Source organism: Rousettus aegyptiacus, unplaced genomic scaffold (assembly GCF_014176215.1).
Source record: "Rousettus aegyptiacus isolate mRouAeg1 unplaced genomic scaffold, mRouAeg1.p scaffold_m13_p_9, whole genome shotgun sequence".
Taxonomy (NCBI): domain Eukaryota; kingdom Metazoa; phylum Chordata; class Mammalia; order Chiroptera; family Pteropodidae; genus Rousettus; species Rousettus aegyptiacus.
In genome coordinates this window covers 4,309,094-4,322,177 of record NW_023416312.1, presented here as the reverse complement: position 1 = coordinate 4,322,177, position 13,084 = coordinate 4,309,094, and the positions used below count along the sequence as shown (strand labels likewise).

Here is a 13,084-nt window from a genome sequence, read left to right as displayed (position 1 = left end):
GACCTTTAAAAGACACCTTTTCTAAAAATAAAATTATGAGTCATACAAATAAAAAATAAATGCTTTCAAAGATTTTAACATTTCATTAATTAATGAGGAATCTAGTTAAGATGTTGAAACTAATTCGAAAGAGACTTAGGTGAGTAACCGACCAGTTCTAAGATGTCTGTTTTAGCTTTGTTGTGAAGGCCTGCTCTTATTCAAGGCCAGTCTTGGCTGAAAGATTTTCATGTCAATTGATACCCATTGGGGATTTCAGAGGTGGAGATTTAGTTTACTGAACTAGAACTTCTAATCAGCCTGAGCAGTGATAGAATAGCAAAGTGTTAACCAACCAGGTAGATGGAATGAGAATGCAGAGCAATTTTTCATTTTATGCTGAGTTACACCTTAGTGGCGGGATTCATTATTTTGTGGAAAGGTTCATGTTACCAGATAATCGATAGTAGGTTATGAAAAAAATTCTGTAGTTTGGTAAAAATTCCATTGAAATTATCCCCTGCTGTAGATGATCTGGTTGGGCTTCTCCTTCGAATTCATGAATAATCATCCCTCAGCATAGATTTTTATTTACTAAAGGAGGTCTTTCCTGATAGCCTGGTGCTGGTCTGCAGACATTCTGAAACCCTTACTATCAAATTCAAGACCTGCCTGTCCAATACGGCAGTTCCCAGCCACATGTGGCTATTCAGCACTTGAAACACAGCTAGTCCAAGATTAGATAGTGTAAAATACACACTGAATTCCAAAGACTTTGGTGCAAAATTAAATGTGGATCAACTCAATATTGACTACATATTGAAATGATATTTTCTTGGATCTGTTGGGCAGAAATATATTATCAAAATGAATTTCACCTGTTGCTTTTTACTTTTTTAAAAAAATGCAGCTCCTAGAAAATTTTAAGTCACACGTGAGACTCACATTATAATTCTATTTTCCAGTGCTGCCCTAGGGCTAGATGAAGTAAACTTGTCTAGTGTGAATTCAGTAACAGCCATACAATATCTTCGAGAAATCTCACCTGGTTTGAAAATTCCAGTTAGAAATTCACTTCTTTGGTCTCAGTCAAATAAGTCTTTGCTACCAACCCTTCCCTAACTACCACCACCGAAAATGCAGTTTCCCTCCAGGAAGAGTAAAACATTCACCTTTATGTTTTCTAGACTTTGGACTCCTAAAGCATGCGAACCTAATTGCAGTTTCCTGGGCAGATCATACTACATGCCGTGTCTCTATTATGTGTGTGCTCGCTACATGCTTTGGTCTTAGGAATTCCTACTTGTTCCTTAAAACACAGCTCAAAAGTTGCCTTCTCAAGAAAGCAGCCCTGATTTCTCAGTATGTTGTACGCAGCCCTCTGCTGTGCTCCCAACTCTGCCCACATTTTTCTCATTCATAGAGCATTTTGCACTGCACCGTGATTGTAGAAGGGCGCATCTGCCATCCTTCTACACTGTAAACTCCTTGATATTTTTATTTCACTTTGTAGCTCCCGCACCTAGCAATATACCTGGTACTTAGTCGTCAGCAAATGTTTATTGAATTAATGAGAAAAAAAAAGGATCAAATTGATGGATTTGCAGCTGTTCCTGGCTTCATGTTTCCTTTTCTCTTCTTGATTTTCTTTTTTTTTCTCATAGTTATCCCCACTTTTATTTTTTTACATATACTTTTATCTCCTGGGGCTATTGGTATTTACTTAAGTCACCTTAAATAGAGTCCTGCCCTTTTAATTTAGATGCTGCCTCTCAGGAAATAAAACCTGGGCAGAGCTCAGAGCTCAGGACTTCAATTTACTTCTAGGGTGTTTGAAACAGTGGGGGGCATTAGTGCATAAAAGAGCCAGCAATGCAACTTAGGGAAAGATGACCACGGCATAATTGCCCTCATCAAACTGTCTAGTTAACCTGAAGTCTCGGGGATGCTGCACTTACAGAGATTGTATAATCATGGGGAGATAGGTTTGTACCTTCTGTTTCTAATGTTTTTTTTTTTTTTTTTTGGTCTTATTTTGTTTGATTGTCATATTTTAGAATGAATAGGAACCGGATCAACAATGCCTTCTCTTTGAATGACCAGACTCTGGAATTTTTAAAAATTCCTTCCACTCTTGCACCACCTACTGAGCCATCTGTGCCCACCTGGATTATTACATTCGGTGTGATGTTTTGCATCGTCATAGTTGCAATCACGCTATTGGTTTTATCGGGAATCCGGCAACGTAGAAGGTAAGATTTTGAAAGGGAATGATTTAAAGAGCATTTTTCTATTTCCTCATGACTTGGAAAAATAAAGAGAGGATTTGCCCCTGGCTGAAGATAATACCTCATGTCTGAAACCTTGAAAAAACATGGGCTATTTTCAAAATGTCGCTTGTATTCTTATTTTTAGAGACTTTTTGGAGTCCTTTATCCCTTACTTAACTATGGCTCCTTCCATTACTATTGCTCTCTCTGTTCTATACCATATGACTGTTACATATCCAGACTCAATTTTAATATCTGTGTTATGATTTTGTAAGCTGGACGTACAGAGCTAAGCAGACTTTTCAAGTAGACAGAATTGAGCTTTGGGAGTCGCATACGTCCAAATGCCAACCACCCCACAGTTCTTTCTGTGCCTCCCCACCTTGGCCTGCCTCTTGGTCCAGTGCCTGCAGCCGCCATCGTATCCCAGATACATTTTTGCTGTTTTAGACTTCCCTCCCTTTGATGGATGCTCATCCCTCTAGTGCCTATGACATCACATAGGACCCTGTTCCTCAAAGCGGCCTTTGAATGAACTCCCTGCATCAGAAAATAATTTTGTTTACAAGTACCTCTGATCCAGAGGGGATGTGGAGAGAGTCCTCAGCTCTTCACTAGACACTTAGATGCTTCTAAACCTTCCCTCCTAATACCGAGGAAGAGGAATCCTGGTAAGTGAGAATCACAGGGGCGTGCATTATTTTTCAGAAGGGTTGGCAGCCAGATGGGACATGTGGTATGTGTTCGGCCAAGTGTGTATTCAACTAAATGTTTTTCCTCAGGTTTACTACTTTTCGTGTGTTTCCCCCTAGTTACTAAAAGAAGGGAATCATTTTAAATCTTGGGCTTTATAATTTTTTCAGAAACGATAAGGGAAATGCTACGAAAGAAATGTGGTTCATGTCTAGTACCGAGGTAAAGATTAAGATCAAGTTGCTCTTGCTTGATTTTCTTGATCTTGGCTTGACATGGAATACAGAGAGATTTGGTACATGTTGTTTGTTATGGTTTGGTTTTTTAAAAGGATGATAAGAAATATTCTCTTGTAATAGTTGAATACCTATGTTTAATATTTTTAAGTTTTGTATTAATCATAAAGCACTGTGATTCTGGGGTTTCTAATGATTGTAACCTTTGGAAATTCACTTCATCTCCTTGGTTCTCAATTTTCTCTCTAGTACCACATAGTGTAGGAGTTAGAAAAATGGACTTTGGAGATAGACTGTTCAGATTCCAAGTATGTGTCTCCTAGATTCTGCTCTTATATATAATCCATTAACTATGGATATCAGGAAGCACAGGCAATGAGTCAGGGAAACCAAGCTCAGGAAAATATGGTTGGTGCTTCTAGAGTCAAGTTGGCTAAGTTATTATTGTTATTATTTTTTACTCTCTGTGCATAGTTAACTTTCCTAGAGTGGCAGTGAGGTATACTGGAAATAATTAACTTGGTAGGATTAAAAGAGAGTCCAGTAAAGTGCTTAGAGTGGCACCTGACACACAGTGGCGCTCGATGAGTGTTAACTGTTGCTATTATTTTATTTTCCTGCCATTTATTGGTCTTCCAGCCAGTTTGTGCCAGGATCAGCTAGGTCCTTCCTCCTGAGCAGATTCTGCAGTAATGTAATAATCGGGTGTGTAGCATCATAATCCGTTGCCTGGGAGAAGTGAGGCTGTTGTCGCAACTTTGCCTTCACAAATTCATTTCATGTTTATACTAGGAAAACAGATGGATAAATCTATTTGTAAACCCGGAGAGCATCAATAATGAACAAACATAGTCAGGACAATTATGACGACCTTCTGAAGATACATTAATTTGTTGTGGTGCGTTTCTCTTGAGCAAAGTGTTGCTTTAGAGGTGAGGAGAGGATGCAGTTTGAAGCGGGGAGAGCCCCGATGATTGTGATGAAAGTCCTTTCTAATCATGGAGGAGATAAGAGTTGCCCCTAAAGCTTTCACCCTTGAGGAAGACAAGGCGAACTGCACATACTGCACAATGATGTCCCTACTAGATCTGTGTCCAGCCTCAGCCCAGAAGTAAATGTTTTATTTCTCTGGCCAGTTTTACGATGATGGTGATGGTGGAGATAATGGTGGTAGTGATGGTAGATGCTGATGTTGAACACGATGGTTATAATGGTGAGCATGATGTGATAATGGTAATGGTGATAAAGTTGATGATGTGATGTGTGTTTTAACAGAAAGAGCCCGGGATCAATATTTTTGGTTTTGGGTACCAGTCTTAGGCCCTGGTATTTATTAGCTGAGTGACCTTGAGTAGGCCACATATGGAAAATGAGAATAATATTTTCCACCTAGCTCCCTAATTGTTGCAGAAATTTTAGAGCTAATATTTTTTCTTCGTTGTTCCTAAATGTACATACTCAATAGGAATCAAATATGTGTTTTGAGTGACGTGTGAAGAGACTAAGTAGAGTTCTAGGTCCATTCCTTTCAGCAGTCTTGTTCCATTCTGAACGAGAAGTTGCTCTACATGTTTAATTCTGAGCTCCTTCACCTGAAAAACAGGGGTACTCGTATAATTTGTATAATATTGCAGTGGGAATTAAATGAGATAATATGTGCAAAACATTCTTGTGTCTGCATATAATAGATACCATTATCGCTACCACATAACAGATATAGAGCAACCTGCTACAGTCATATGGTTAGAAAGTAGTGGTACCAGTATTTAAAACCATGTGGGCATAAAGCTGGGGAAAAAATGTGAAAAACACACAAAAAAAACAAAAACAAAAAACAGATGGGCCTGATCACAAAGCCCACCAATCTCACTGTGCTGCCACACCCACTAAAACTTGCGGCCACACTGTTTTCCCTGGGAATCATCCATATTAATGATGAGGACAGTCCCAATTCCCCAATAATTGATTCTGTGTTTAAAGATCATATTTTTCTATCTTTTGTTATTTTTTTCTGGTTATTCTTGACCCTTGGCTCTTCAGCCCTATCTTGTTTGAAGGGAGACAGAAATTCTCTTTCTGCTTTTAGCCTCCACTAGTTTATCTTGAACAAAACCCATTCCTTAGTATCGCCTCTTTCTAAAGGCTCAGATACTTCATGTTGTCCCGTCTTTTGCCCCTCTCCTCTCTGGATCTGTGAGATTCACAAGTAAGGTGCCTAGGAGCTTGTTTCAGGTATTTTAGTCATTTTTTAAATCTTTTCCCTGAACTACCTGACATTTCAGGAATAGCAGAAGTCATTAACACTCAATTTTATTTTTCTGGAAAAAGAATTCATGTTTTTATCAGAACATCAAATCGAAATGACCCAGAAAGATAGTTAAGTTTTATTATTCTTAGTAAGAGCAATGCACAGGCAGTGAATCAGTTTATTACCGTACACCCTATGAAATGTGACGAAGTGCTCTATTACTGTTAGAGAACCTTTGAGCTACTTATCATGCCCACCAGTCAGCATGTTACTTACACTGCAGTTTGTGATGCCCAGCAATGCCAAGACTCTAAGGTCACAAAAATAAAACAAAACAAAACAATAGGTATCAAATTTGCCACCGACGAAGCTTGGTTTGATAAATTTCCACAGCAGTTTCTCTCAGAATCTTTGTGATTGAGAAATTCTTCTAAAGAAGAGAAATTTACCCTCATTCATTTCCATCTTCCTTTTTAGTTCTTCCCTATTCCTTTGTGATGCCTGCTGGATTCATTTTCCTTTGTGTTTGGGGAGGGAAGGGCACAATTCCTTGCAGTGATCTGCATGGGTCCAACTCTCTGTAATTTTTCTTCTAACTCCATAAAAATGTTCTTTGAATAAACTAGTAATTAAAGACTGGCAACCATTATTTCTAAGACTGTTACATCACCACCTGCTTCAGACTGCTCCATCCACTAAGATTTTTGTCATACGACTTTCCTATTTACATACAGAAATTCCAGGGTAAGATTTGACTGTTTAAAATCTGTTAATTGTTATGGAGATGATCATTCACATTAAGCCCCATGAGGAGTGACTTGGGGGGAAATTGTATGAGCTAGGCATTTTTTGATGATAATTAATAAATACACATTTGTCACCGGGACTTCATCCCTACTGAAATATCACTCCTATCTTTTATAATACATAAAAAAAAAAAAAATGGAGGGGGGCATGAGTGAAATTTGGAGTTTTTCCCTTTTATTCAGTCCTTTTTTTTTCACCTTAAGACAAGAACTGTTTCTTCCAACACATGGTAGGCACTTAAAACATAGATATTGAATGATTGTTGGATACTATGAATTAAGTGATGGAATTGATGGTTATAGACTGTCAATTGCCTTTGCTTTCTGGAGAACATGGAAAGGGATGATTCTCCTGTCCACAAGAGGAGAGCCAAAGTATACTAGTCCTCTGGTAGGTGACTTCACCTGGCTGGAGGCCCTTCTCATCACATGAAACTCTGTGCCCACCCCAGCCTGTGCTGAACGCTGATCGCCGATGCTTGGAATGGCCTGTGTAGTGTTTTCACTCTGAGGATGGAAAAACACAGCAGCCTATCCTTTCCTAGGTCTCTGGGACTACAACCCCCGACTTCCAACCCAGCATTGGGTCTGTAGTGACACATTTGACAGTGTCATATATGATGGCAAAATACTTTCAAGTGATGACAATGGGATCTACAGTATTGGAATGCTACTTTACCTTTCTTTATGAACTCCAGCTATTTGAAATTATCTAATAAACCATCAGTGAAGCCGGGCAAAATCTATACTAACTCCTAATTCCTAAGGTAGGAAAATGCATGTTTTCCTCTGTCCATTTGAAAAAATAACAATACAAGAACTATCACGTGTGTATATATCCCTCCCTCCCTCCCTCCCTTCCTTCCTTCTTTCTCTTTCTTGTGGCGGATCCCATTTAAGATCTACCTAGGGCTGTGGTCTGAGTAACTCTGTCCACAGCATTAGTCTATACCTCCATCTATCCATCTCTCCATCCATTCATCTATCTGTCCGTCTGTCCACCCGTACATACATCTGTCTAGGTAGCTGGCCAGTCACCCACGTGTCTGTCCATCCAACTCAGCCTACTCTATGCTGAGTCCAGATCAGCTGTTTTACAAAATATCTTTAAATTTGGATTTGGATTCATCTGATTACTTCCTCCTGAGAGATTCAGGTCAAAGAAATTTGGTGATGGGGTGGCAGGGACATAGAATTAGATATATAATACATAACTTTAGTGTATCACATCTGGAGGCACTTATCAATTTGTCTCATTGTTGGTGATGTTCCAGCAAATTTCTCCCTTAACGAAATACAAATGTCTTTTTATAATTAGTACATTGCTTGTGGGTGTGATACATTGAGACCATGTGAATATCCTGTTCTCTATCTCTCACTTTGTGGTTTAGTATCTATTGATGACCCTCATAAGAATCAATTATTACTGTAGTTGCCATTGTTTTATTACCATATTAGTTGCCATTATTTTATAAAGAAGAGCTCTCTCTTTTCTCTCCCTTCCAACACCATATTCTTTAAAGCAAAGTAATATTGACTTTCATGTAGGACTAATAGGAAACTCTACCTCAGGCATCATTGGGGCATCTTCACCACCTCCTCACCTGTCAGAGACTCACCAAGGTTCTAACGGACTTTGATAGTTGTGGGAATCCATACTGGTCACCACGGCATTGCCCACCATCTCAGCCACGTGATCCGTCCAGGTCTGCCTCTTTAGTGTTTCCATAGATTCCTGAGACAGTCGAATCTCTGGCAAGTCTGAGAGCTTTATGCCTAACATCTTGACTCCGTGGTGCCGCAATACCTAACTTGTGACATGCCTCAGGGAAGCTCTTCTTCCCTGTGGTTGCCTGGAGGTAACCCCCTCTTTTTCCTCCCGCTCCCTCTGTGATATCAAGCATAATTGGCCCAGCTGTCTTGGTCTTTTACAAAAGACAGGAAGAACCTTTGAATTCAAGGTTGCAGCTTTCCACACTCCAAGGAAATATTAAGGGTCTGGTTACTACTTGGGTCGTGGTAGCAGGGTCTGCAAAAGGTCTGAGCGTGCAAAACTTAGAGTTCATCCTGTCATGTAGTTTTTTGGAATGACCTGGAGTCATAGCCGTGAGTTGTAATGTAAAGTAAAATGTGTTCTGAGTTCCAAAACCCCAACTCACAAATGAACACAACTTTTTTCTTACTATTAAAAATTATTGAGGTGACATCGATCAACACAATTCAGTAAGTTTCAAGGAACACAACTATTGTATAACACATCAAGCCAAGCAGTGATACCTGCAGTTTATAACAGTTACTTCCTTTCTACAAAGTAATGTGAGTTTGCTTCTTGATATCACACTTCCGTTTCATTTTCATTCAACATTTGTAGACCATTAATTTGTCAAATCCTGTGAGAGGAATTTATTACTTTGTTAAATTCAATTTTTGTGAAGTTCTCCTAGAGATAATTTTTCAATTTGTCAGGTTACCATTTTCCTCACATTCCTTCATGCAGTTTGTGTGTGTGAATGTATATGTGTATATGTGTGTATACAAACCTATTCATTCATATAAATATACATATATACGTATTTATATATGTGTTTATTTTAGTGTTTATTTTAGTATTCCCAATAAGACCACTCGTTCTGATCAAGATATATATCATCCATACAGATTTCTTACCTCGATAAGATCTTTTCACCTCATCAACTCTTTATGATCTTTGAAACTTATTTGAAAATATAGTCATCGATTATTTCATCATTCTGAGGTCCTCTTCCCTTTCCTGCTCTCTCTGTTTGTACAGAAGACCATGCTTTCTCTTCCTAGATCCCAATCGTTCTCTTTATGTGCATTTAGGAAGAACAAAGAACCATCTGAAGTGGATGACACTGAAGATAAGTGTGAAAACGCGGTCACAATTGAAAATGGCATCCCCTGTGACCCCCTGGACATGAAGGGAGGGCACATTAATGACACCTTCATGACAGAGAATGAGCGGCTCACCTCCCTCTGAAGGGCTGCTGTTTTGCTTCCGCAAGAAACTCAACACTTGTTTCTGTACAACTGTCGAGCACCACAAATGATCAAGGACAGATTACAGATTTTGTGTCACCGTTCTTCTTTTGTACGAAATTTTGAATGTGCATGAAAGTGAAAGGCAATCAGTTATACTCATGAAGACCATTGGAATCATAAGCTGTTGACTACTCCAAATATTCTGAAATATTTCTCTGAGAACACAGTGCGTAAGAGTAGTCATGCGGCGTTTGTATTTATTGATTTAAAAATGCACCAGTATTTAAACATTTCCAGAAATAAGGTCAGGCCACTGTATATATCATACTCTGAAGACATAAGGAAAAATCTTTTTTCCAGTGGAGAATACCTATAATGTGGAGTAGAAATCATTGAAAATGGGTCCTTTTTAAATATTGTTTGTATCACATTGTATACAACTAAGTAAGCAGGAATGAAAAGTAATTATGGTAAATAGGATGAATAAAAATGGGAGTGTTGATACACAAGGTGGAATTTGATCTTGTTATCATACCAACAGTTGCATTTGTATTTTCTATCAGTCTCTAGTAGGGCAGCTTTATTTGTTGGTTATTTTTGCGATTTTAAAAGTACAGTGTATGCTAATTTAATAAAGTGATAATCATCCTTTTTGATTATGTGACGGATTGTGGTCTGAAGTGTATTTTCACACTGTAGAACATACTAAGCCTAATTTTATCTTTGGCTGAGTACAGTGAACTTTTTTTGATGGTGCATGAAAAGGTAGGGTTCCCTAAGCCCCTCCCCATCCCCAGGGGGCCTGGGATGGAAACTGGAGGTCAGGAGATTCTCAGTGTGTTGGGGGATTGATTTGGGGCAAGGACTCCCCAGTAGCTGAGGGCCTCTTCCTCTCACTGGGGCTGGTGGTCCAGGGGGCTCTTATTCCTTAGAGGCCATGTGGACCGTAAGGTCCACCACACCGTTCTTGTAGGCAAATTCATTGTCATACCAGGAAATGAGTTGGACAAAGTGGTCATCGAGGACAGTGCTAGCCCCAGCATTGAAGGTGGAAAAGTGTGTGTAAAAGTGTGTGTCACTGTTAAAGTCATAATAAACAACCTGGTCCTCAGTGTAGCCCAGGATGCCCTGGAGAGGACCCTCTGATGCCTGCTTCACCACTTTCTTGATGTCATCGTATTTGGCAGCTTTCTCCAGGCGGCAGGTCAGATCCACAGCTGGCATGTTAGGAGTAGGGACACGGAAGGCCATGCCAGTAAGCTTCCCATTTAGCTCAGGGATGATCTTGCCCACAGCCCTGGCAGTGCCCATAGAAGCAGGGATGATGTTTTAGGGAGCTACTCGCCATCACGCCACAGCTTCTGGGTGGTAGCGATGGCGTGAACTGTGGTCATGAATCCTTCCATGATGCCAAAGTTGTCATGGATGACCTTGGCCAGGGGGGCCAAACAGTTGGTGGTGCAGGAGGCGTTACTGACAATCTTGAGGGAGTTGTCATACTTCTCATGGTTTATACTCATCACAAACTTGGGGCAGAAATGATGACGCTCTTGGCTCCACTCTTCAAGTGAGCCCCGGCCTTCTCTAAGGCGGTAAAGACACCAGTGGACTCCACAACATATTCAGCCCCAGCATCGCCCCGTTTAGTGTTGGTGGAATCTCACTCCTAGAAGATGGTGGTGGGCTTTCCATTGATGACAAGCTTCCCATTCTCAGCCTTGACTGTGCCTTTAAACTTGCCATGGGTGGAATCATACTGGAACATGTAGTCCATGTAGTTGAGGTCAACGAAGAAGTCATTGATGGCGACGGTATCCACTTTGCCAGAGTTAAAAGCATCCCTGGTGATCAGGTGCCCAATATGGCCAAATCCGTTCACTGCATCCTTCAGCATCGTGACTCAGGGTTGTAGCTGGCACTGGGCAGGAAGACGCGGCTGGCTGTATGTTGAATGGGAGGAACAGAGAGCTTAAGCTTAATTTTTATTAGTTGTGTTTAATCTGCTCTATAGCCCTGGAAATGAATAATTTTTGTTACGTGTATCCTTGCTTGAAGACACTTTGTAATTTTTAGACTTGATTTTCCTTTCAGATAGGCCATGTGTCATTCTAAATTCTAATAATAATTATTATCCATTTATTAATAGAAAATGTGCCGCTCAATCTCCCACTGCTGTCATCCATAGTTGATGTTACAGTAACAGCCTCTAGCTCACTTCCCTGCCTCCGGTGTTGCTCCCTAGATATCAACTCCAAGGTGAGAAGTTGCCTGCAGAAGTGTTATTGAGGAGTGCGCTCAAGAAATACACCTGTAAGAAGTGAGGAAGGCAGGTGTGGCAGACAGACTTTTAGGTGTCTGCCATGTCCCGATGTTCACACCTCTGTGTAATCCCCTCTCCTTGAGCAAGGATGGGATCTGCGAGTTACTTCTAGTGAATAGAATACAGCGAAGGTGATGAGCCATCACTTCTGCAATTACTTTATAATATGTCTGCGCCTGTCTCGCTAGCAGACTTGTTCTAGAGACTCTCCTTGCTGGCTTGATTAATTAAGTGGCCATGTCAGGAAAGCCCACATGAAAGAAACTGAGCAGCTTCTTGGAATTGCTGGTGGCCTCGGCACTGAAGGCAGCTTCCAATCAATCAACAACCAGCAAGAAGCCGGGGCCCCTAGTCCTACGACCACAAGGAAATGGATTCCGTCGATGACAGCTTGGAAGTGGATTTTCCCCCAGTCAAGTTTCCAGGTGAGAGTGTAGTCCGGCCAACACTTTGCAGCCTGAGCAGAGGACCCAGTGAAGCTGTGCCCAGATTCCTAACCCATTGACGTTGTAAGATGATAAATGTGTGTGTTTTTTTAAGCCACTAAATTTGCGGTAATCTGTTATGCAGCAACAGGAAACTGATAAAATAGGATTAGGCAGAGGAAGAAGTGACCAACAACATGTTTACAACAGAGGCCTCAGCCAATCTTTCAGGCAGCTTAGGAGCTGAGGCTGTCCCTGATTGAGATAATGCGGCTGGGCCTTTGCATCTGCACGTTAGCCAGTTATGGCCATGAGTACTGTCTGGAAGAAGGTCTGCCCTTGGGAAAGACAGTTCCCTGGGGCAGGGGGCAATTCCCATTGAAGGACTCAACTGTGAACCTTCAGAAGCCAATATTCCCAGAAGCTGGGGATGGCTACAGGGGCCCCTCTCCAATTCATTGGCTACAGTGTAGCTTGAATGAACATCCAAAATGCAAACTAATCCCGTTGGTTCTTAACATAGAAGCTCTTGTCTTTACTTGTTTTTAAATTAAATTTATTTGGGCAGGAAAACAATTAAATATGTAATATATAATTTTAGTGTATCACATCTGGAGGCGCTTGTCAATCTGTCTCGTTGATAATGACATCATATAATTTTCAGTTAAACATCTTTATAATACGACCCTTGTGTACTCTCTTGTGTGCTCATTAAATGGCCTCTTATCATCTTTAGAGTAAAGCCAGACTCCTAACACAGGACCCGCTGCAGTTTGACCTTCACACCTCTCATCCCTTCTCCCTTTTCTGTCTCTTTGTCTCTCTTTTATCAGTCATAATAGTTCTCTCACTTCTAGGCCTCTGAACAAGCTGTTCCCTTTACCTGGAACACTGTTCCCTATCTCTCGGCCACTCTTCCAGCTCGTCCTAGGGTCTCTGTCACTTAAACATCTTGCCCTCCTGGAGGTCTTTGGTGGACCTCCTGGCTATGCGCTCCTAGAATGCCCAGAAAGTTATATTCATCTGGTTGTACTATAATTATATTTAAATGTGTTTTATGGAGGAAGGAGACCATAAGCCAAGAGTGCCCTAGGGCCCATAAAA

The 13,084-nt window shown here is 40.6% G+C and overlaps 1 protein-coding gene and 1 pseudogene across 3 annotated transcripts in view; one reads left to right on the top strand and one right to left on the bottom strand.

The window, feature by feature from the left end:
* CLTRN (collectrin, amino acid transport regulator) overlaps positions 1–10,112 on the top strand; it is a 34,115-nt gene extending 24,003 nt beyond the window's left edge. Inside the window, exons 5-6 of one of the 3 annotated variants that reach the window (XM_036226692.1) lie at positions 2,037–2,231; positions 9,077–10,112. In XM_036226692.1, coding sequence (XP_036082585.1) covers positions 2,037–2,231; positions 9,077–9,233 — 352 coding nt within the window. In that variant the 3' untranslated portion in view covers positions 9,234–10,112. The remainder of the gene's footprint in view (positions 1–2,036; positions 2,232–9,076) is intronic. The other 2 variants (XM_036226691.1, XM_016118919.2) reach the window with 2 other exon arrangements.
* A 44-nt stretch (positions 10,113–10,156) lies between these two features.
* LOC107497221 lies at positions 10,157–11,129 on the bottom strand (annotated as a pseudogene).
* Positions 11,130–13,084: the final 1,955 nt, after the last annotated feature.